At 49.7% G+C, this 25,086-nt stretch overlaps 1 protein-coding gene across 1 annotated transcript in view; it reads right to left on the bottom strand.

The window, feature by feature from the left end:
• The window catches only part of MYO7B (myosin VIIB), an 82,019-nt gene that overhangs the window by 25,548 nt on the left and 31,385 nt on the right, over positions 1–25,086 (bottom strand). Inside the window, exons 9-21 of the mRNA XM_078451426.2 lie at positions 24,194–24,347; positions 21,970–22,046; positions 20,723–20,842; positions 20,277–20,419; positions 19,543–19,753; positions 18,719–18,854; positions 16,442–16,605; positions 14,637–14,774; positions 12,643–12,795; positions 11,909–12,007; positions 10,030–10,124; positions 2,638–2,722; positions 896–1,114 (exon numbers count right to left, since the gene is read on the bottom strand). Coding sequence (XP_078307552.2) covers positions 896–1,114; positions 2,638–2,722; positions 10,030–10,124; positions 11,909–12,007; positions 12,643–12,795; positions 14,637–14,774; positions 16,442–16,605; positions 18,719–18,854; positions 19,543–19,753; positions 20,277–20,419; positions 20,723–20,842; positions 21,970–22,046; positions 24,194–24,347 — 1,794 coding nt within the window. The remainder of the gene's footprint in view (positions 1–895; positions 1,115–2,637; positions 2,723–10,029; positions 10,125–11,908; positions 12,008–12,642; positions 12,796–14,636; positions 14,775–16,441; positions 16,606–18,718; positions 18,855–19,542; positions 19,754–20,276; positions 20,420–20,722; positions 20,843–21,969; positions 22,047–24,193; positions 24,348–25,086) is intronic.

Genomic DNA, 25,086 nt, shown 5'->3' with positions numbered 1-25,086 from the left:
GAGAACGGGGGCTGCCTGCCTGTCCCTACCCTGACATGGTCCCCGAGCGACCGCCTCACACCCCAGGGGCCCCCAGAACCTAACTATCTACCAGGTCCCTTCACTCAAAGAGCACCAAGGCTCCACTAGGGCAGGTCCCTGGGCCCATCCTCACTAGCGCACAGATGAGGCTGATTTGTGGCCCGTCTGGGGCCACATGGGAGCAGAAGCCTGCTGCTCATACATCTGAGGCCCTGTTCTCTTACTTGTCCCAGCCACTGTACTAGTAATGCACTCAGCAGACCTAATTTTCATCTAGAGAGCAGGTGTGGACTTCATCCTAGCCCTTTGCCTTATCACAGTTCCGAGGAAAGAGGTTGAGTCTCAGATGCCGGCTGGAGGAGAGGGGGTCACGAGGGAGAGATTTCAAAATGTAGGGATGAGCAACTTGCACGGCTCCCCTGCTCCCTGTCCTCCAGCCTCTCCTGCCCACTCAAATTCCTCTTGGAATTTCTCTGTCCCCTGTCATGCCACAGCCCAGTCACTAGGGGCTTTCAACCTCGTCCATGGAGCTGTGGTCTCCCATGGCTCATTTGGCCCTGGTTTCCTACGTCATCCAGGGATGGCCCAGTCCTGCTGAGAAACCATCCCCAGGGCTAAAGGGAGAGGATCAAGAAGCTCAATTTCCAGGTTCCAGGCATAAGACTATCCTGTTGACACGATGCCTCTCCCATGCCACCCACTGTGTGTTCCTGGGGGGACCTAGGTGTCCCACATGTTGCAGTAATAACTTTGGACATGGAGGGGATAGGAGTGCCTCGTGAAAGCTCATGTTGCCGCTCACCCCTCCTGACTGCCCTCCCTGCCGTGGGTCCCACGCATCCCCCACCGGCCCAAGAGGACAGCGGCCACCTACATTGGCTTTCTGCTGCCGGAAGTTCCGCCGGGCGGCCATGCCCCTGGCGTGTGCCTGGATGATCACCACCGCCCTCTTCTTGGCTTGGACTTGCTGGCGCACGAGGTAGCCCCTGCAGAGCGCCTGTAGCTGGACCGTCCTCTGCCGCATCATCTGGTACTGCTTGGCCAGTAGGAGGCCCCGGGCAATGGCCTGCAGGCGCTCAAAACCCAGGAGGATCTGCGGAAGCAAGAGGGATGTACATCCAAAGTGAGGCCTGGCCCAGCAGGGCAGAGTGCAGAGAACGCCTTCCCAAAGGGACACAGAGAAAGAGAGGCAAGTCATATGCCCCAGAAGACCTCGCAAATTACCTTTACAGTTCTCTGCTTTTGGGCAAAGGACTAGTGCTAAAATTTTACACACCTATGAGTAGAAGCATGTTAAATAAGTGATTACTTGCAAAGCACTTAGAACAGTCCTTGCCACGTAAATACATGCTAAATAAGCATTTGTGGAACGGCGTGAGCAGTATAGTGCTCTCCTGGTGGCCAGGGGTAGAGAACTGGTTTGGATGTCATGTGGGTGATGGGGTCCCAGAGGCCTTGCTCATCACACCTAAAGCCAGGTCAGCCAAATTGTCAAGAGCTAGCGCCCCCAGGTGGAAGCCGATGGCTGGCGTCACCAAGCCAATCTCTGGGATCTTTAACATAAAGAGGAAATAAATTGGTGAATACCCATTTCTATGCTGCAAACATGCTCTGGTGATGGCAGTCCCTGAGTCCCCGGGCGAGTCTTGTTGGCTTCTCAGAGACCAACGCAGTGAGTGCCAGGTGTGTGGGGTCACGCTTTGTCTTACACGCTTGGATGTCACGCAGACCGGCACCCAAACCCCAGCTCTACTGCTTACTCACTGTGCTCCTGGGAAAATTACTTAACTTCTCTATGCCTCAGTTTCTTGACATATGGGGTGGATTTAATAATAAATCCAATGATGCAGGCAGAGCAATGGCTCTAAGTAGACTTTCCATCCATGTCAGCTGCCATTATGTCCTGTGAGCACAGAACCCAGGCAGGCCTGGAGTCAAATTTCAAAATGCTGGGATGTGCATCTTGGTGTCACTTCCCTGCTCCCTGCCTTTCAGCCTCTTCTGCCCAGACACCCAAAGGCTCCTTTTGGAATTTCTCTGCCCCCAAAGCATCATTCCACAGCCCAGTAATCAGGGGCCTTTGCTCTCCTCCACAGAACTGTAGCCTCTCACGGCCCATCCAGTCCTGGTTTCCTGAGCCTGGTTTGCTGATGTGACCACTGTGTGTCTCAACCATAGTCATGTCCCAGGACAAAGGCAAGTGGTCAAGTGAGGCCCAGTAGGGCATGGTTATGGTTGCTCTAGCTCATTTCTTGAGCAGACACTTATTAGCAGTGTCTGTGGTTATGAAAAACATCTGAAGGCCTTGAAACAGAGAATAATCCATCCATTTATTTGTTGCCTGTAAATTGAGAAAAGACAATCATATGATTTCAGAGCAGGCCACCTTGTTCTAGCTCGGGAGACGCTCCAAACTCTGCAAAAGGACACTGTGCAGCCCATAAACCTGAAAGCCTGTGACCTGAATGATGCTAAACAGACACTGTGTGGGGTGCTGAGAGCTGGTCATTTGAGGTCTGTTGTAACACGTTGGTGATCTGATCCCTCCTGCCTGAGCTCTCACCTTCACAAGAATGAACTTTCAGCTGGAGCAGCCTCCCAAGTGAGTTCTCTCACCTGCTTGAAGTTCCGCCTGTTGTAGTAGCCTCTCCACCCGGCCTGGAGGGTCACAGCTGCCTGCCTCTGCTTCAGGAACTCCTTCCTAGAAGGGCGAATGCAAGTCCAAATGTATGTAACAACTTCACACATTTCACAGCCTTTGGGGGAAAATGATTTGAAGGGAAGAGGGATAATGAAAGGTTGGGGAGAATGAATACAAATATTACTTCTTTTTCAGAAGCCTTTATAAGCCAAAGACACACGTGTTAGGAACTGAGATCTGCCAACGATGCAACTTTGTGAATTAGGACAGTGCAGTTTTTAGAACAATCAGGACATTTTCCCTCACTCCTTGTATTAGGGATAAAACTCATTTCCAACTTAAAAAAATTTTTTTTAATGGTTATTTTATTTTTGAGAGAGAGAGACAGAGCGCAAGCAGGGGAGGGGCAGAGAGAGAGGGAAACACAGAATCCGAAGCAGGCTCTAGCCTCCAAGCTGTCAGCACAGAACCCAACGCAGGGCTCGAACCCATGAACTGTGAGATCGTGACCTGAGCCTGAGTCAGACGCTTAACCGACTGAGCCATCCAGGCGCCCTGTCTCATTTTTTATTCCTTGTCAGACTCTTCCTGTTCCTCTGGCCAGTAGCCCAGGTGTCTGCCAGGAACCAGGTCAGAAATCCCAGGACTGGGACTCCTCCCTGGAGGCAGGTCAAGGCAGGAGGGCAGCCCCCTAGGCCCTGGTAGCCTGGCAGCTCCATCGAACTGCTCTCTGATGCAGGGAGGAAAGTGGGCTGAACACTGGGAGGGTAACCTGAAATTTGGCCTCTGGGGAGGCAAGCTTGGTGCATATAGATGTATCTTTTATCTCACACTTATCTGAGTTTCCTTTTCACTTCTATTAATTTTTCAGGATATTTTCTTAGGTTTAAGACAGTAGACCTCAACCATATTAAAAATCATCTGGAGAACTTCAATATTTATTGATGCTCAGGCCCTACCTAGTCCAATTAAATCAGAATCTTTGCTGAAGGGTCTGGGAAATATATATATCTGTATATCTATTTATCTATCCATCTACCTAATATTTTTTTTGTATACATACACACACAGAGTATAAATATCTCCCCAGATGATTCTAATATAGGCCAAAGTAAATAATTGAATTATCAAAAATAAAGATAATTTGTCTCCTTTCTGGTATTTATACTACTGGTTATCAAATGGGGATGATTCTGCCCCCAAGGCATATTTGGCAATGTTTAGAGACATTTTGAGTTGTTATGACTGGGAGATGGGGAAGGAGCATGCTATTGACGTCTTGTGAGTAGAGGTCAGGGATACTGCTAAACATCTCCAATGCCCAGGACAGCCCCTCACAACAAAGAGTTATCTAATCCAAAATGTCAACAGAGTTGAAGCTGACAAACCCTGATTTCTATCTTTTCTTTAATATTCTTGTCTAATTGCATTGTGTAGAAGAACAAGAACACCATCAGTTATCGATGATGATCACTTCTGAGAAGATGTATGGGGCAGACATACTTTTTTCTTATATCTCCTGCTAACTACAACTAAAGTATAAAACAAAGACGAGAAGACTGAAATGTGGAGAGGAGAAGGCAGATTAGCTAGAGATCTCAGATCCAAGGAGTGACACAGTGGTAACTTTTCTAGGTTTTCTTTTTACCTCATATTTCCCAGACTAGGAGCTAAAGTGTTGGTGGAGACCCCTGGGGAATTCTGGACTTCCACCACCACTTGGCAGTAATGGGGTACTCCTCCCCTCCATGCTGGAGTGGTATCAGAGGAGACCTAGTGCACAGGCAGGCCTTTCACCATCCCCATTTGGGAAGAATGTCACTCTCCCCCTGTGGTATCAGTGGAGGACTGCTGGGAAGCTGGAACTCCCACTCCCAGCCAGCAGTAAAAAGAACCTCTACTTGCTTTGAGAGTCAATGGAGGCAAGGTGGAGAACTTAGACTCTCACCTCATCTGACAGTAAACAGATGTCGCCGCTACTTTTCCCTGCTAGAGTAGTGTCAGAGGAACCCAGCTAAAACAGAATGTTTAAGCAAGACTCAGAGTTCTTATAATATAATACCCAAAATGTCCATGTTTCAGTCCAAAATCACTTATCATACAAGGAGCAAGGAAAATAGCAACTTGAATAAGAAAAGACAAGCAACATATGCCAACATGGACAGAAAAGTTAGCCATTATAAAAATGCTTCAAAGAGCAATTATAAACACACCTGAAACAAATGAGAAAATACAAAGTCTTAGTAAAGAAGTAAAAGACATAAAGTAGAACCAAATGGAACTTTTAGAACTGAAAAATATAATAACTGAAATTAAAAAAAACAAAAACAAAAACAAAAAATCTCAGTTTGGCAACAGACAGAGAGAAAGGAGGAAAGAGTTAGTGAGCTTGAAGATAGAACAGTAAAAATCACCCAACCTGAAAAACAGAGAGAAAAGAGACTGAAATAAAATGACCAGAGCCTTAGGCACCATTGGGACTGTATCTTTTTTTTTTTTTTTTTTTTTTGGTCATTGGAGTCCTAGAAAGAAAGGAGAAAGAGATAGTGCTGCAAAAGCATTACAAGAAATAACGACTGAAAAGTTCATAATCATAACAAAAGATATAAACAAGCTCAACAAACCTCAAACAGGATAAATTCAAATAAATTCACATCAAGATACATCATGGTTAAACTTCTGAAAACTAAAGGCAAAAAAATCTTGAAAGTAACAAGAGAGAAACAACACATTACTTATAGGGAGAAAATGATTTGGATTTCTCATCAGAAACCGTGGAGCCCAGGAGGAAGTGGCACAATATTCTCCAAGGATTGAGAGAGAAGAGCCATCAACCCAGAATTTTATGCTAGTGAAAATATCTTTCAGAACTGAAGGGGAAATCAAGACATTCCCAGATGAAGACTAAGAGAATTGTTACTAGACCTCCTAAAAGAACAAATAGAAGAAGTTCTTTAAAGAGAAAGGAAATGATAAAAGAAGAAACCGTAGAATACCAAGAAGGAAAAAATAAATAGTAAGTAATAGTGTAAGTAAGTAAGCAATTCAATAAAGTTTCCTCTCCTCTTGAGTTTTCTAAATTTTGTTTGATGATAGAAGCAAAATCTGTAACACTGTCTGATGTGGTTCTAAATGTATGTAGAGGAAACATTTAAGGAAAATTATATTACAAATGGGAGAAGGTAAATGGACATAAAGACAGATAAAGTTTCTATACTTCTCAAAGTGGTAAAATGATGACACTAATAGACTGTCATAATTTGTGTATATATAATGTAATATTGGAGTGACCACTAAAAAAAGCTTTAAAAAGAAATACATTTGAAAACACTATAAATAAATGAAAATGGAATTTTAAAAAACATTTAGGCAATCCGCAGTATGGCAGGACAAAGAAAACAGAGAAATGAAAAACAGAGAACAAACAGAAAACAAAAAATAAAATGACAGACTTAATTTCTGACATAAATAATTACATTAAGTGTAAAAAGCATAACTACACCAATTAAAAGACAGAGATTGGCTTAATAGATTTAAAAGCATGACTGTCTATGAGAAACTCACTTAAAACACAGGTTGAAAGTAAAAGGATGAAAAATATATATCATGCAAATAATAACCAGAACAAAACAGGAGTGGCTGTATTATTATCAGAGAAGTAGACCTCAGAACAAAGAAAATAGCCAGAGACAGAGGGGGGCATTGCATGATGATAAAAGGATAAATCCACCAAGAAGACATAGCAATCCTAAATGTGTATGCACAAAAAACACAGCTAAAAAATATATGAAGCAAAAAATGATAGAACTGAAATGAAAAATGGGGAAATCCATAATTATGGTTGGAAACTTCAACACTCCTTTCTCAATAATGGGTAGAACAACTAGGCAATAAATCAGCAAGAATATAAAATTCAATATCATTATCAACCAACAAGATATAATTGACATGTTTAGAACATTCCACCAAACAACAGCAGAATACATGCCCTTTTCAAGCACCCTTAGAACATATAACAAGACAGTCCATATCCTGGGCCATAAAGGAAATATCAGCACACTAAAAAAATTTAACCCATACAGATTGTGTCTCTAACCACAATGGAATCAAACTAGAAATCAATAACAGAATGATAACAAGAAAGGCTCCAAACACTTGGAAACTAAACAACATACTTCCAAATAACCCATGAGCCAAAGAGAAAGTCTCAAAGGAAATTTTTTAAAAAACCAATTGAATAAAAATGAAAAAATAACATATCAAAATGTATGAGACATAGCTAAAGAAGGGCTGAGGAGATTTATAGCACTTTACATCAGAATAGCGGAAAAGCTTTGAATCAAATATCTGAGCTCCCACGTTAAAAATCTACAAAAAGAAGAATAAAGTACACTCTAGGCTGGAAGAAGAAAAGAAATAATAAAAAGAGCAGAAATCACGGAAATTGAAAAAAGAAAGAAAGAAAAGCATTAGAAAAAATCAATGAAACTAAAAGCTGGTTCTTTGAAAAGGTCAAGAAAATTGACAGACCTCTCTAGAAAAACAGACAAAGAAAAGAGAAAGACACAAGTTGTCAATATCAGGGATGAAACAGAGTATCATCACAGACTCTGCAGACATCGAAATTATAATAATGGAATACTATGAATAACTCTGCACATACAAAATTTTTCTGACAACTTAGATGAAATGCACCAGTTTCTCAAAAAGCACAAATTGCCACAAGTCACTCAATCTGAAATAGATAATTTGGATTGCCCTCAACTACTAAGGAATTTATCATTTAAAAACTCCCCACAAAGAAGTCTCCAGGACCAGATGGTTTCATTGGAGAATTCTAGCAAACATTTAAAGAATTCACAATTCTGTGCAATCTCTTCCAGAAAATAGAAGAAGGGGAAACACTTCCTAATTCTTTTTATGGAGCTAATGTTACTCTGATACCAAAACCAGACAAAAACATTACAAAAGAATAAACCTAAAGATCTCATAAATATAGAAGTAAAAATTCACAACAAAATATTAGCAAATAGTATACAGCAATATACAAAAAGAACTACACACTATGACTAAGTGGGGTTTATTCTAGGGCTGGTTCGGTATTAAAAAACCAGTCAATGTTATCCACCATATTAAAAGGCCAACCAAGGGGGTGCCTGAGTGGCTTAGTCTGTTGAGCATCTGACTCTCTATTTCAGCTCAGGTCATGATCCCACAGTTGTGGGATTGAGCCCCAGGTCAGGCTCCATTCTCAGCATGGAGCCTGCTTAAGATTCTCTCTCTCAGGGCACCTGGGTGGCTCAGTTGGTTAAGTGTCTGACTCTCAGTCAGGTCATGATCTCACGATTTCATGGGTTCGAGCCCCACATCAGGCAACAGGATCTGTGCTGACAGTGCAGAGCCTGCTTAGGGTTCTCTCTCTCTCTCCCCTCTCTCTGCCCCTCCCCTGCTCACACTGTCTCTCTCTCTCTCTCTCAAATAAATAAACTTTAAAAAAATTTATTAAAAAAAAGACTCTCTCTCTCTCTCTCTCTCTCTCTCTCTCTCTCCCTCTGCCCCTCTTCCCTGCTTGTACATGCTACTCTCTCTCTCGCTAAGGTAAAATAAAATAAAAATAAAAATAAAAGGCTAAACAAGAAAAAATCCCATGATCATACCAACTGATGTAGAATCAACAGATGACAAAATTCAACACCCATTTCCGAGAAACACTCCCAGAAAACTAGGAATACAGGAAACTTCCTCAACTTGATAGGGATCAACCACAAGAAACCTACAGCTAACATTACACTTAATGGTTAAAGACTGAGTGCTTTCCCCTAATCTGTGAAACAAAGTAAAGGTATCTGCTTTCACCACTCTTATAATATTGGAAGTTCTGGCCAGTACATTAAGCAAGAAAAGTAAATAAAAGATATATAGATTGGAAAGGAGGAAATAAGACTGTTCCTATTTGCGCATAACATGATGGTCTACATAGAAAACTTTGAGAAATCCATAAAAAGTAAGTGACTTCAGCAAGGTTACAGGAAACAAAGTCAACACACAAATCAATAATATTTTAACATACCACCAATGAATACATCAATGCCAAAATTAAAAATACAGTACCATTTATAATCTCTCAAAAAAACCACAAAAAACCCAATCTAGGTATAAACCTAACAAAACATGTGCAGAACATGTATGCTGAAAACTATAAGACACTGGCAAAAGACATCAAAAAAGATCTAAGTAAATGGAATTCATGGATTAGAAAACAACCTAATAGAGACATCAATTCTCCTTAAATTGATATTCAACATAACTACTATGAAAATCCCCGCAAGATTTTTTGTAGATATGGACAAGATGTTTCTAAAATGTATATGGAAAGGCAAAAGACCCAGAACAGCTAAAACAATTAAAAAAAAGAAGAAGGTAGGAAGAATTTGTCTATACAGCTTCAAGACTTATTATAGAACTACACTCAACAAGACAGTGTGGCATTGGCAGAGGAACAGACACACAGGTTAATGCAACAGGATAGAGAATGCAGAAACAGACCTACAAATACGCCCAACTGATTTTTGACACAGGTGCAAAATGAAGTCATTGAAACAAGGATGGACTTTTCAGTGAATGAGTGATGCAGGAGCAACATCCACTGGGGAAAAAATTTTTAAAAGAACCTTAGCCTAAGTCTCACACCCTACACAAGGTCCACTCAAAATGAAAATGGACCTAAATGTAAACTGTAAAACTATAGAATCTTCTAGAAGAAAAAAAAAACAGATAAGAGAAAACCTTCGGGCAGAGATCTTAGAGGTGACACCAAAAGCAAGCTCCATGAAGGAAAATTTGATAAACTGGACTCCATCAAAACTAAAAATTTTGGGGACGCCTGGGTGGCTCCGTCGTTTAAGCATCTGACTTCGGCTCCAGTCATGATCTAAGGGTTCGTGAGTTCGAGCCCCATGTCCAGCTCTGTGCTGACAGTTCAGAGCCTGGAGACTGCTTCAGATTCTGTGTCTCCCTCTCTTTCTGCCCCTCCCCTGTTCACACTCTGTCTCTCTCTCAAAAATAAAATAAACATTAAAGAAATTTAGAAAAAAACAACTAAAAATTTTGCTCTGCAAGGACCCTCTTAAGAGGACTTCATGAAAAATGCTGGACTGGGAGAAGATCTTTGCAAACCATGCATCCAGCAAAGGACTAGTATCTAGTATATATAAATAATTCCCAAAATTCAACTGAGAATTAAATTAGAAACCGGGCAAATAGCACACACAGACGGTTCACCAAAGAGGATATACATACTCGTGGCAGATAAGCCCATGAAAAGATGTGGGTGTGTGGGCTGGGGAGGGCTTGGGCAGGGCCAGCACCTGTATTTGTAGCCTCGCAGGACTTTCTGGATGCTGACGGCTGCCTTGTTCAGCATCTCACTCCTCTGTAACTCCAGCAGAGTGTCCTGTTTATCCTGCGACACAAGAGACCCCAGCATGTAGCTGCTCCCACTCATCTCCACACCCCACCTGGGGCCAGGGCTCTGTCTCCCAAAGGGTCTCCCAGACTTTTCCCATATGTGCTCCCTGGAGGGCAAGCAAGGGGAAGGGGCCCTCAAATTGATCCTGATGTAGCTCACATCAGCCCTCCAGTCCCCCATCCAAGAACTTCCCATTTTAGCTCTTTTCTCTTGTGAATTCAATCTGGCAAATTTCATTTCTGCTCTGGAGAACCCAAGAAGGGGTCAAAAAGTTTCCCCAAAGTTGTGTTTTATTTCCCCAAATTCATGTGAAATGTCACGCAACTTGTATTACAGGCTCATACTTGTTTCAATATAAACATGTTTCCTCAGCCTTCGAGTAGGACTCGAAGTGGGTCGATGAGCCTTATTCACCCCTGAGCTGCGACCGTCCCTGGCCTGCTTTTGTGCTTCAACTGGATTCCTGTTTCCTTGGGCTTGCCATCCTAGTCCCTGCAGGGCAAAGACCATCTTTGTGGAACAGAAAGAAGCTTGGCCTTTTGGTGAGTGGTAAGGAGAGGCAGGGGCTTGGTGGCCTCTCCTGCCTCCATCAGTCTTGCATCAGCAAGCATGGAGTCTCTTCATGTGCCTGGGTGGGCACTGGGAACACAGAAATACACTAGACCCCTGACGGTGGCCTCAAGGAGCAGCCAGGGAGGGGTGGGCACTCTCCTCCTCCCCTCCTCCACCACCTGCCTACACTGACTGCACCCCTGTGGCCCTCGCCGTCTGACCCAGCTTCTGGGACAGCAACCTGGGACTTGCCCAATGTCTATCCTCCCTGGTCTCACCTCCCCAGTGGAATCTGAAGCCCGTCTGTGTCTTCCCGGTTGTCTAAGTCCCAGAGCCCCAGCACAAGCCTGGCTAATGCATGGACAGAGGAACAGACAGACTAACCAGAGGATCAGGGTCGGGAGGTCCCTCTGGGGACAGATGAAGACAGGTGGGCAGGCTCTATGGGGAAAGTGGAGGGAGTGGAGGACTTTGGAAGGGGCGGGGGGATGGGGTGGCGCTTGGGCAGGCTGGCAGAGCATGTGTCCAGGCACTGATCTTCTCTCCTCCCTCCTCTTTCTCTCTTTGCTCACCCACCCACAGTTTACAAGGATCTCTCCTCCGTGGTTCTTGGACCCAACGTGCAGTCCTGGAGGGCCCAAAGGCTGTGGGTGTCAGCCACAAGCTGCCTCCATGTGACCTCGGGCCTCGCTGGAAGTTGTAGGGGATGGAGATGGGAGGTGCTGCTTGCACAGGCCTGCTCAAGGACAAGCTCTTCTAGGGGGAGGGGGGCCAGCACACTGGCTCCTTCCACAGAAGTGCTGGCTCTCCAGGGCTCTAAAGAGGTGGAGCTTCCCCAGGTCTGACTCTTTAGACTGTGGCTCCCCACATGGAGGAGGAGGCCTATCTAAGGGACTGTGGGAGCCTACCCTGAGCTCCTGCTTGCTTCTGCCTGGTGGCCTGGGGCAGCTCCCCCTTCTCCTGAGGTCTTGCCTTTGATGCCCTGCTCTGAGAAGCCTCCTGGACTTCTGCAGGCGGGGCTGAGCTCTCCTCATGGTCCCTTGCCTCTCTTCCCCCCCACCCCCCAGCATGGCTTTCTACAACAGGGGTGCCTCAGGGTGGGGGCCATGCCCAGAGCAAGCTCCCACGGCACTGGCTCAGGGTGGGTGAGCAGATGCCACCTGGTGGGCATGAGACCAGCCCCTCACGCTCCAGGAGGCTGAAGACCAGCGTGTTCAGGGGCTCACCTTCAGGAAAATTTTGGTTTTTCCCACTTTCCATTCTTTGTCTGTCCCCAGCCACGTTTCGGCAATGCGCAGGGTCATCTGGCGAGCCTTGTCTCGAAGCTGCCGAGGAGAAAATAGGAGTGGCTTGGTGGCGTTGGAGCAGGCCCCCAGGTGGGAGGCTGAGGCTCCCTCCACAAAGGCTTTCTGGGACTCGAGTCTTCCTCCTCCCCTGGGTGTCAGTGTTGCTTGGCCAGGACACAGGCTCAAGTCACTTCTGAACAAAAGTGGGGCCAGGGGAGAGCCCAGACCCAGGAGCCTCGAGGCCACCACGCCTGGGGCCTCAGCGTGGCTGTTGAGCACTTGGACAGCTCCAAGTGTAGGCAGCTGAGTGTTTGAGAAAGGATGGGAAGGACATCTTGCTCCAAACAGCAACCCCACCAGGGCATGATCTCGCCAGTGTTTGCTTTAAATGGCAGACAGCTCCTAGTACCAACATTTCGGCCACTAGCCTCATCCAGGGAGTGTGACACGGTGGGAGCCAACCCCTCCCTCTCTCCCAGGGCACCCAGGGAGTGAGAGATGGGGCTGGAGGAGATGAGAAGGAAGGGGTCCAGGAAGGGGCCCTCAGCATCGGGAGGGCAGCTAGAGGACCCCCTTGAACCTGGGGGTTGGGGCACCCCTGAGGTCACTTACGCCTGTCAGGGCCAGCATGAGCAGGCGGGGGGCGGGGGGGGGGGGGGGGGCGGGGCGAGCACCTGGAATCTCACGGCGCTGGGCAGCAACACACGAAACCTCTGGGAGAACGCGTCAAACGTGTACCGGATGGGGAAGCCCGACTTGCGGATGTACACCGTCTGCATCATGCCCGAGTAGCGCAGCTGCCGGATGCACAGCTCCCGGTCGAACAGCTGCGGGCGCACAGGTCAGAGGCCCGCTTTCTGAACCGCTGCATGTGCTCGGTGCACCTGCCAGGGCGGCCCTCCCAACCACCCGGCTGTCCCCAGATAGGAGAGAACCCCACGATACTTGCCTGAATCGCAGTGTATGCTTTAACCTGCAGACTCCTATTTTCCAGAGAGGAATTTGGACCCAAGTCGCTGAAAATTCGGTCCCGAGAGTATTTCCAAGCAGATGGAAGTCGGTAATATACAAACTGTGACTTCCACAAGAACACTAATACTTCCCTCATTCTCAGCATATGCAAAGTACTATGAATATAAAAGTTATTTGCATATGTCATGTGTAAAATGTTTTTAAATGCCCCACAACAATGCTCTCAAAGAAGTTTCCTTGCAGCCTTGCCTGTGCTGGGGTGGGCGCTGTCCCACCTCCCACACTCTAATGGAATGAAGAAACACATTTCCTACCTAGAGTCAGAAAGCATTGTAGCCAGCTTAGTTTCTCTTCCCCAGAGATGGGCATGGCTGATAGAGAGGAATTTGGACACGATGCTTTGAGCAGGGGAATGGGGTCTTCAGCCATGGCTCCAGACTCTGCATGGCTTAGCCGCAAGAGAGCCCCCCTCAACTTCCCAGCCAGGAGTGTCTGGGGACTAAGGGCACACCCTCGAATCTGGCAAGCCCACCAGCAGGTTGTTACCCACCTGGAAAGGCTGAGGGCCACAGAGCCAACTGCTCGTGGGGTCCAGGGCCACATGGCAGTTAGTCTTGGGCAACTAATTGGCTCCCATTTATTGAGCATTTCCAGTGGGCTCCATGTTTCTCATTTAATATTTATAACTGCTCTACATAGTGGGGTACTTAGCTCCAATTTAAAGTTGAGGTGCCTGAGGCTCAGGGCCACACTGAGCAAGGTTCACCTTGAGCCTGCCTGGCCCCTCAGCCTGGCCTCCCCCTACACCCACATAGCAGCCACTGTCTCTGAGCCATGTCCCAGCTGGGGCTGCTGGAGAGACAGAAGCATCAGCCCCAGGCCCCGCCCACCTGTCCCTCAGTGCTGGAAGTGGGGTGGGGGATGAGGGCAGAGGGCCTCTGAGAGCACAGTTATTACCCAACATACAGGTGTTGTGCCTATAAGGGGGATACCTTCTGGATTTCCTGGGCCAGTCCCAATTTCATATAATTTTGTTCTATTCCAAAAATATGCTGCATTTAATGTAATATTAATTTTTTCCCCTTATAAGATATTTTTGAGTCATTTCATCTCCTTTTAGATGTTATTTCCCAGTTTTGGGGAGTCCTGTATTTGAGCCTCTGGGTGTGATTCCCAAGCCTACAGATCCAGGATCTTTTGGGTGGCAGGCTCCTACCCAGCACATATGCAGATAAAGCCACCCTCCAAAGAGCTGCTTGGCCTCAGGTCTTGGTGACAGCTAGCCAGCCTCTAACATCCTAGTATGGGTTGCTGCCTTTCTGAGCCAGGTTTACACACGCAGATGTGCCAAAAACATCATGTATAGGCCTTGCTGCCCCCATAGGTTAGCAGGATTCTGACTTTACAGGAGAGAAAACGGGCTCAGAGAAGCAGAGCACCGGCCAAGTGCAAACAGCTGGTGAATGGCAGGCCAGAGACAGCAGAGGTCTGGTTATCCAAAGCCCTGCCAGTCACTGACCTTAGAATGGCCTAGACTGGTCACCTTGCCTCAGTGTCCCCATCTGTAAAATGGGGACAGACAGCTCTAATGCTAGCCAGGCCCTGGCAAAGGAGTGACATGACTCTAGATGCCATTAGACTCATCCAGTGGGTGCTCCCTCCCTCCTCGTGTGTGCTCCCAGCCCCCCCTCATTACCAGTGGCTTCTTGTACTCGTTGGGTTTGATGCAGCGGATGAAGTAGGGCTGGCAGCTGGTCAGGATTTTCATCAGCTGGTCTAGGGACTTCTTGAACTGGCCTGCCAGGGTGGAGGGCTGCTTGCCGGAGTCTGCAGACTGCAAGCAGAAGCACAGGTACAAGCGGGGCGCTGGGGGGCTCGGCCTGGGGCACAGCTGACCCAGAGGAGGGCTCCTGCCAACATCCCACAGATAGGCAGGGCTGTGTTCACTCAGCCCCTCCCTTACTGGCCCACCATAGGTTCTGGTGAGCAAGACAGGGCCAGGCGTCCTGCCTAGAGGTGGGGTCCCCCACGTGGGGTGTACAGGATCATGCACCAGCGTGAGAAACCATGTGAGACCTGACAACACTCCCTTTTTACCTCACCCTTCCACATTTTCAGTTCTTGTGTCGGTTTTGTTTTTAAAACATGTTTTATACTGCACATTGTAAGCATTGTAGTAAAGGTATATAGTTTTAAAACAAATGTATTGAAACTATGGATGCAGGAGAAAACAAGCCCTAGTGTGTGTTTTGTGCAATGCCTGATCTTTTGTGCAATGCTCCCTGATCAAACCCTCTCTGAGTCAAATGCAACTGAACGAAGGCAGGTACTGCCAAATGGCAGCAATTGGAGACACGTGGCAACACTTTTGAGACAAGAAAGCCACCACTGGCACCTTACAGGAACAATGGGCAGCATTTTCCTGTTGTCCAGGTTGGTGAAATAATGTGCATTCCCCCCCATGTCCTCCTGACATGCTCCAGGGGCCCCACGGTGGCCGGGACAAGCCTATACTCTGGCCTTGCTGTGGAGAGTGTAGCCTAACTCAGTGATGCAGAAGGTATGGGCTGGTCCCAGCTGGTTCCGGACGTGGGCAAGTCCTGCACCACCTCAGGGCTCCTTGGTGCCTTCCTGGGCTCTGAGGTCTCAGGAGAGGCCGCCTACAGAGGGTAGGGTGGGGCATGATATGATGAGAGGTCAAGGGCACCTCAGTGTGGCCAGAACGGAATGCAAGGCACAGGGGGCAGGTTCCTCTGCCTACACCCCAAGTTCCCGAGCCACTCCTGGGCCCATCTCCCTGCCCCTTGGTGGGGGAGTTCCTCATTAGACGATTCATGGGCCTTTTCTGGAACAGTCACTCTTGAGGGGTGGAGATGTGGCAGGGAGTGGGTAGGCAGACCCTCACCCTGCCAGGATATCCTAGGCTGCCCTGGGGAGCACTGAGGGCTCCCTGTTGCCCACCTCCCTGGCCGGTGGCCCGTAGTGCTGCCCCTGCCACACCACACACCCCACACCACACACACACACCACATACATACCATACACACACCGCACCCCACATACATCACACAAAATGCACTCCACACACCCCACACCACACGCACGTATACCAAATAACCACACACACCACACCCACCACACATACGCCCCAGAGACACCACACAAAATGCATACGGCATGCACACACACCACACAATACATACACCATGCACATACCCAACATATACATAGAGACCAATCTAGAAACATAATATTAACACCAGCAGATGTGCCTCCACCAGACCACCACACACTCAGAAGCAGGCCTGTCAATGTGAACCTGTCCCCTTACCACTGCCCACACAGCAACCCCTCACTCCTGATTTTCGCTCACTTCTGGGCCCTGACTAAGCAACTGAGACCCAGGTGATAGGTCTTCCCTGTGTGTGCCTGTCTGACCCCTGAGGCCCTAAGGGCTGAGAGACCCAGGAGGCACTGGCAGGGCCACCCATGGGAGACCACCTTGAAGAGCTGGCTCCCTGCCTTTGCCCGGATGATGGTCCCATGGCCCATCTTGGTCCCCGCCGACTCCAGCTTGAATATCTCCTTCAGGAACTTGTTCTCGGAGGAATAGACCAGGGTGAGGATATCTGTGCTCAGCACGTCTCGATTCTTTTCCAGGAAGCCTGTGGGGGAAGCAGAGCCCACTCGCCAGCCCAGTTCAGCCATCACCACAGACCCACAGGGGAAGGGGAGGGCAGCAGTGTGGGGACTCTGGTCACACCAGGAGGCCTGAAGGAGTCCCTGCCGAAGCCGCCCTCTCCATCCCTCCCTTGACCTCCCTGTCTGGCCAGCAGGGCCCCCCTGTACCCAGGCCTGCACTCATCTCTGCCCAGTGTGTCACACCCACCTCTAAACCCTCTGACCCCCCCACCCGCCATCCCCTCCACAACTCCTATCGAATCCACTGCCAGTCCTTCTGCCCGAACCATCCCTCTGATCACAGCCCACCACTCTGCCCGCTGTCCCACCCTTCCTGGCTCGTGGCCCAGACTGTCCTGCCCAGTGCTGCCTGCCCAAATACTTCCTCTGCTGTCCTGTCACCACAGCATGCCTTCCTCGTCTCCTCCTTCCTCGTCCCCCGGGGCCCCTGTGGCCCTGTACCCCACTGGCACAGAGTTACCCTCAGAGGCCCCAGCCCTCCCACACCTCCAGCCCCTGCTGGCCACTCCTGGACACTCTTCATTCCTCAGGCACCCACGCCAGCTCTGGCTCATGCTTCAAGACCGGCTCAAGCATGGTCTATTCCAGGAGGCTCCCCAGGGCCCTCCTCAGGGCTCCCCTGGCCTCTGTGTGATCTTTCTCATGGGCTCTACTGCTCAGTTCAAGGGTGGGTCGAGGACTTTCCCTTTCCTTCGCCACCCCGCCCCCTCTGCTGGGTGCACCACAGGAGTGGGACAGGAGTGATTGGTGATCCCGTTCCCTCAACACCCCCAGCCCTCGCCGTCACTGTAACTGCCAGGTGTACTCTGGAGCTGACCAGCAGCCACCGGGGACCATATGTCCCTTCAGGGTACAGTCTAGATTTCCCTGCAGTGAAATGTCTGAGGGCTCCCCTCGGGGCTCTGGCCCACTGAAGTTCCGGGTGACCTTGGGCAAATCTGATTCAGGCAGCTACTTATTCATATAAAGGAGCTAGAAAAGGAAAGCAGGAGAAGGAGATTGTGAAGAAGCCTCCTGCCCCCACCGATAAGTCCTGAAAATCTGGCAGCCTGGTAACATCCAGGGAGCTTGCAGTCTGCAGGGGCCTCTCCTGCCCTCGCCCCAGAGCCCTGACACAGCGCCGGGAGGATCTGTGCGTCCACCTGCCCCAGCTGGCCAGTCTGGCTGCTTCCAAGCCCCTGCTCTTCCTGAGAGCCCAAAATGGAAGAGGGAAAGGAATTCAGACTGCTGTGTCTTACTGGCTCCAAGGATGGGGCATGGCTTACTGATTAGGAGGTCCTGAGGGCACATTTCCCTCCTCATTAGGAGTTTAAATTGCACAGGTCTTGGGGGTGAATGTGTGCCTTTAGGCGGAGTGTGCATGAACCTGTGTGTGCGCTCTGACAGAAGAGGTTTAGATTTGTTTTTTTAATGTTTATTTATTTTTGAGAGACAGAGCATGAGTGGGGGAGGAGCAGAGAGAGGGAGACACAGAATCCAAAGCAGGCTCCAGGCTCTGAGCTGTCAGCACAGAGCCCAATGGGGGGCTCGAACTCATGAACAGTGAGATCATGACCTGAGCTGAAGTCAGATACTTAACCAGCTGAGCTGCCCAGGCGCCCCTGACAGAAGAGGTTTAGGAACCAACCATGTCTGTGGTTGCTAAGGCAGACCTGAGGGCCTGGAGCCCCCAGCCCCTCTACCAGCCCTGCTCTGGGGTTCTGGAAGGTCCTGCTAGGACCAGGGCCACCTCCAGCCTGAAGACTGAGAATCCATAAATTAAGGAGGGGCAGTGTTATGGGCTGAGTTGCATCGTCTGCCCCTAGCCCCCATCCACACATTGCAGCCCTAACCCCAGGACCTCAGAATGTGACCATATGTAGAGATGGGGCCTTTACAGAGGTGATTAAGTTAACATGAGCCTATTAGGTGGCCCTCATCCAGTATGAGTGGTGCCAACAAACCATGTCCATTCCATTCCCTTTGTCCCATTGCCAGCTCTGCAAAATGACCTTGTCCTCTCAGCCTCCTTCCCACAGCCCCCCTGGAATGGTCCAGATCTGGAAGGGAAAGGAAGTGGACAGGAGCTGCGCCTACCTTCTGTCTGGTAGTACACCTCACCGGCAAAGTGCGCAATGCCAAATCTGGCGTCGTGGATATTCTTGGGCTGCAGGTAAGCCTTGTTGTTGGCATGGACACTGTTCAGTTTTTGCAGCATGGTGGTATCTGTCCCCTGGAAGAAGGCACACGCCCTGTGGGCTGACGTCCCAGAGTCCAGCCATGCACGGGAGGTCAGCTGGCACAGCCACAGGGCTTCGGGGCTTCCTCACAGGGGCAGAGCAGCTCAGCTCAGAATGACTGAGGACCCTTCTAACAGACGGGAAACTGCCACTCAGGGGTTGGTGACTAGTCTCTATAAATGAGGGCTGAGCTGGGGGCAGAGACCGGGTCTGCTGACCTCCACGGCTGGCTCTCCGGCTCCACCCTTCCCTACCGTTGTCCAGGCACCTGGCCCTGGCTTCACCCTTCTCTGGACTCAGATTGCTTTGAAAGTCTAGGGACTTTCCTAGGACAGGCAGAGCACCTTGAGGGCGAGAAGGCAAGCATTTCCATCTCTTGTACCCTCTGCAGCTCTAGGCCCACGAGTGCTTAGGAAGCCCCTCTTAGGGTGAGTTCTTGGATGTGAATAAACAGTGACTGCGATATCATGCTGCTGGGGAGTGGGAGCGAGGCTGGAGTCAGGAGGCCTTCCTGTAGGAGGTGAAACTCGCAGGAGAGGAGGTTGCCCGGGTTGGGGCTGGTCTGCTAATGCCTGACAGAGGTTTCTGCAACCCAGGGGACCCAGGAGAGTTTCCCCACCTCAAGGGTGAGACCTGTGAGTGGGGCTCTCCACCCGAGGGTGGGTGGGCTCAGGGACACACCTGCGGGAAGTGGCTCTCTTCGTCCAGGAGGGAGATGATGCTCATGGGCTTGAGGGCCAGCAGGTCCAGGGTGGGGCGATTGTCACTGTACTGGATGTAGTCCCAGGCGATGCCCTCCGAGAGGTACTCCTCCTGCTCCATGGTGAACACATGCTGCACAAAGAACTGCTGCAGGTGCTCATTGGCAAAATTGATGCAGAGCTGCTCGAAGCTGTGGAGGGAGCGCCGCCCCCGCAGGAGGGGCCCGGTCAGCCTGTTCCTGTCGTCGCCGGCAGGACCCGCGGAGCTGCCGGCCGCTTGCACCCAGCCTTCCGCGTAGCCTGCGGGTGCTCATCCCCATACACACGTACACGCAGTCTCTACCCTCCCCCTTCTCTCGTCTCCGCCACCATCACCCGCTCCAGCCCCTGGCAAACAGACCTAGAGACCTTGGTCAAGAGCCGAGCCTTGGGGGACCACGTGACCCGTAGCAGCCCCACCCCGAGGGGCACAAGGCCCCAGTATTGAGGGCCGAGGGCCGGGCTCCTCTGCATCAGCAAGAATCCTTACTCCCGCTCCGGCCTCCAGCTATTCTTCCTCTCCGCTTCCCATCTCAGGTCGGCGCCTCCAATCATCACCCCCCCACTCCCCCCCACCCCCCCCACTCCCCCCCACCCCCCCCACCCCCTGGACTCACAAACCAACCCAAGCCGATCTCCCATTCTCTGAAAGCAGGCGAACTGAGAACTTCATACCTATTATTCTGGAAATTTTCAAAACCAAATATATCCAGGAGGCCGATGGCCCTTCGCACATTTTTGGGGTCCTGGGCAGGTGGAGTGAAAATTGCAGCATTGATTTTCTTGACAATCCACAGGAAGAGGTGCCCGTAAATGCCCTGAGGAGACATGGGGGAAAGCCCACAGGCTTTGAAGCATAAGAGGAAGGCAGGCTCTTATCTCTAAGTTCACTGGCAAAGGCGGCACCCACACTGGATATCCTGGACCTGCTGAGGGGTGTTATCCCTACTTACAGGCAAGAACCCGAAGCCCAAAGACGCAAGAAAGCCCACAGTCACCTGGCAGGTGACTGGCAGTCAGGACCAGCCCAGCCATTGCCACTCTTTCCTGTTCTCTACCAGCAGGGCAAGGAGCCTTGTTCAACACACAGACACGGGGGCCCTTCTCCCACAGCTCTGTACCTTGACAAAGGCGTCCCTCCGGTCTGCAGCCTGGGTGATGTTCAGGGGCCTGGTGACAAACTCCCCTCGGATGACGATGGAATGCTTGATCAGACAGTCTCGGAGTGCCTGCCACTTCACCTGGAAAGGCAGGTGAGGCCTGGCATCATGGCTGATGTGGTGGGGCCTGGCTCCTTGGCTCTGACCTACCTAGTCTTGTTTTCTCCCATGACCAAACACCCTAGGCCCAAGGCTTGATGGTGGGAGATGCCTATGGGGCTGTGCAAGAGGGCTGGGCCAGATGGAGACCAGAGTCAGGGTCCCTGGGCAGGCCCAGGCCCAGCATCAGTCTGAGCACTGGGGTGTTAGAGTGTTCCGGAAGGATACACAACCTGGATGGGTCCTGGGCTTGCTGGCTGCTTGGATTACCAGCTGTGTGCTGGTCTTCTGGGGGCTGGGGAAGGGGCTGGTGCCATAAGCAGACCTTGGAGAACAGTGGGCGGGGAGAGTTCTGAGGCCAGGTGACTGGCATCTGGATGGACCCCAACTGAAGCCATTCCTGCCTGGGGGCTGAAGGCCTAAGGGAACAGGAGGATTCTGGATGGGCTAGTCCTCTCACCATGCAGGGAAGACTGAGCCAGCAAGAACCCAAAGTTTCTAAGAACCCTGAACAAATTAAGAATATTAGCAGCAAAATGTGATTGCTTTGTTTGTTTGCTTGCTTCAATTCTATTAATTTTCCACCAGAACTGTCAACAGGGTGTGACATGGAGGAAATTATAATGTTCCCAGGGCAGAGATGTGTCTCCAGCCAGGGCCTGCCATCCTTCCTCCAAGTGAGGCTCCACTTTCCCAGAATAGCACAACTCCGGAAGGCAGGGGCTTATTGAGGCAGGCAGGGAAGGTCCAGTGTAAGGGCACTGGGCCATGTGGCCGTGTGGGGGGAGCTTGGGGACTGGGTGGGGTGGGTAGTGAGGATCCTGAGTGAAGGCCCCTGAAGAGCAGGGGGGACATGGGGAAGAGGGAAGAGACGTGTGTTAAAGCTGGACTGATCATTTTGTTAAAGATTAGCTCACACTGCTTCCCACCCCCAGTGTCTGCAGAGCCAGATGGGTTCAGGGGTTGAGCTGAGAGTCTGGGAGAGGAGTTGGGGGGAAGGAGTGGGAGCCTGGGGAGGGTTATGACAATCAGGAGTCAGGTGGCTGTGAGCCCAGACCCCTGGGGCCCCTCACAGAAATGGAAGCTGGCAGACACAATGGCCAGCCTACCTCCAGCAACTTCAGCACGATGGGAAAGGCAGGCGTCTCCATCACATCAGAGGAGTCCAGGTTCTCGAAGACTGCGGCTGTGGAGAGAAGCAGTAACCCGGATTGGCAAGGCAGCCGAAGTGATGGATCAGGGGTCCCAGTAGGGCCTGGCCTGGGCAGCCACAGATCCACCTATTAGGGGCAACCGTTCCTGGATGTGGGGCACCACCTCTCCCAGGCCCTCTCTGTGGGAGCCAATGTCCCTGGTGATTACCAGCCCCTTAGCTGTGAAGGAGTGTAACAGACTACTTCCCCCTCCACTCAGTGAGGTCGTAGCCCTGGGTCAAAGTGAAGTTTGAAGAAAAGAGGGCTTATTTGGAGGGAGAAGGCTGGTGCTGGTGTGGGCAGGATGGGGTCTACTAAAGAGAAAGATGAGCCATCAGCCCCCTTCAATCCACTCTGCTGTCCATGGAGATCCAGGCATCATTTATTCATTCAGTCAAATAAGCGGACATCCACAGAGCGTCACTATAAAAGCCAGGTCCAGTCCCCTTGCAGAGGTTTCCTGACCGGCCCCTCCTAGCCTCAATCCCCTTCTCTGAGGCAACCTCCACGTCAGGGCTGCTGGGGGCGGGGGGGGAGGAAGTGTCGTTTCTGTATGTATATATTTTCTCTTTTTTAAACTTGAAAAAATTATAAAATAAAGCATTCACATAAAAAAGTGTATAGAACCCCAAGGCGTGTTATAATAAATAATGATTAAGTCAACACTGTGTATCCACTACTACTGCCAAGATACAAAGCCTGGACAACATCCGAAGCTCTCATGGTCCTTTCTTGCTAAGACCACGTTCCTCCCCACTCACTAATGGAAACCACTTCCTTGCTTTCCATTATCCTTTTACTACCTAAATATGAGTCCTTAACAGCATTTAATCTCACCTGTGTTTAAATTTTGTTAAGTGTGATCTAATCGAACGTCTGATCTATAAGACCTGCATTCTTTTGTGCCTGGTCCCATGTCCTCGACACCACATTTGTAATACTCTTCCAGGTCCAGATGCCCCCTGTGTGTGTGTCAGCACCCACCTGTCACCAGCAGAAGTGCCAGTGTGGTAGATAGATCACACGGGCAGAACAACAACTCTCCTGGAGTAGATTTCCTTATATGGTGTGAGAGAGGGGTCCAAGTTCATGTTTTCCACATGGACATCCAACAGTTTATTGAAAAGTCTGTCCTTTCCTCACTGTTCTGTGAATTGGTGTCCTTCATGAATTCTAGAACCAACCATAGTTCCTTCCAATGTTGCCTCTGCCCCATTCTTTCTCTCTTTTCCTTTAGTACACCAATTAAAGGTGTGCTATAACTTCTCACTGTGTCCTTCACATCTCCTACTCTCTCTTATATATTTTCCATCCTTCTGTATCTCCATGCTGTGTTCCAGCTTCTCCTCTAGCTCACACACTCCCTCTCCATGTATATAAAACTGGCTGTTAAAACCATCCATTGAGTTCTGCATTTTGGTCTTTTTTTTTTTTAATTTTACAATTTCTACAAAGTTCCTTTTAAAATATATAATGTCACATTTTCTATTTCCAGTTTCGTGTCTAAATTTTCAAGCTTGGCTTTTTCTTTTCTTGAACATAGCAAGCATAGCTGCTTTATGGTTTGTGTCCAATAACCCCAAACATCTGAAGTCTTTGTGGCTCTATTTCTATTGTCTGTTATCTCTGCTGATTCTCACTCACAATATCTTGTTTCCTCACTCCTATCTATCCCCAGCTGCATGTGAGATGCTGTGTTTGAAAAATTGTTTAAAGTAATAATTTGTAATCAAAATTGGTGCCAGTTTCCTCCCGAGAAGGAAGGATCCATCAGATGCTTGGAGGCACTAACGGGCCAGGTCACCCTAATGCCCAGACCACCCAGATGCCTACAAATGGACTTGTACATTCATGCATGACTCTGTTTACTCTGGTTCACCCTTATCCTCAGGGGGTAGCCCTGTAGGGTCCCAGCTAAAACTGGGGGACTGATCAGAGTTTTCATCTTCAGGGGGCCCTAAGCTTTGACATCTTCCCTGTCACACCGTGAGACCTCCAAAATCATAGCTACAATTTTCAATGCATTTTCCCAGGACAGGGTTAGACTATGTGAGAACTCCCAGAGACTTCTTCCTCCTCCTGTTCCAGTCCCTCCAGTCTTCCTCCCCAGGGGGTACAGTTTGAGCGGACACAGCATTACCCATGAACTCCACGTTGCCCAGGTGGAGAATGGCTGCCAGCAGCTTGCTGAGGTCCCAGTTCTCCGAGTCAGAGAACATGAGAATCTTCATGGCAGAGCGCACGTGGGCATAGTCCTTGGCGTCGTTGAGACCCTCACAGGAGGTGCAGTTTCCCTGTAAGATTGGGCACCTCAACATTCTGGGGGCCACCCCACACCCCACCTCCTCCATCACAGGGCTAGTAAGGCAGAGATGTGTCAGGGACTCAGCCAAAGGCCCCTAAGAAGTGACACTTCACAGGCTCTAGGTGGACTCTGAGAGGCCAGCTGGAGAGGCTCCAGCTCAGAAAATACACAGAATTATTTCCAGAGGCAGAATCATGGTAACATAGACACAGCAGCCAGCAATGGCAGTTGGAAGCTGTGTGGCCTCAGCCAAACCGTTGATCTTCTTTGAGTCCCTACTTGTCACCCATCCCTGGGGAATCCTGCGAGTTCAATGCTTTAACAAACACCTTCCAAAGCTCCCCATGTACCAGGCCCTGTGCTACTTGGTGGGAATTCACAAATGGAGAGGCCTAGCCCTGTGTGGGACGCCGTGCATCCAATAAGGGAGGCAGGAAGCAAATGATGGTGTCATACGCTGTTACAGGTGCTGCTGAGACCAAAGAGGGCTAAGACAACCCTATGGGGAAGTGGGGAAAAGCTTCCTGGCGAAAGCACACGCTGTACTTCATAGCACCACAGGGAGAGGGCAGTGTAGGCAGAGAATAGCCGGAGCTAGGCTGCGGAGGCAGCGGCGGGGCTGGCAAGGAAGCGGGGGTCATATGGGGAGAAGTGGAGGGATGATGGGGATCTGGAGGTGCTTGGAAACCACACCAAGGAGCCACAGGGAGGCCCCTGCAGAATGGCAG

The sequence above is a fragment of the Panthera onca genome, chromosome C1, assembly GCF_046562875.1.
Source record: "Panthera onca isolate mPanOnc1 chromosome C1, mPanOnc1 haplotype 2, whole genome shotgun sequence".
NCBI lineage: Eukaryota > Metazoa > Chordata > Mammalia > Carnivora > Felidae > Panthera > Panthera onca.
The sequence above is the reverse complement of the archived record's forward strand: the minus strand, read 5'-3'. Positions and strand labels throughout refer to the sequence as shown.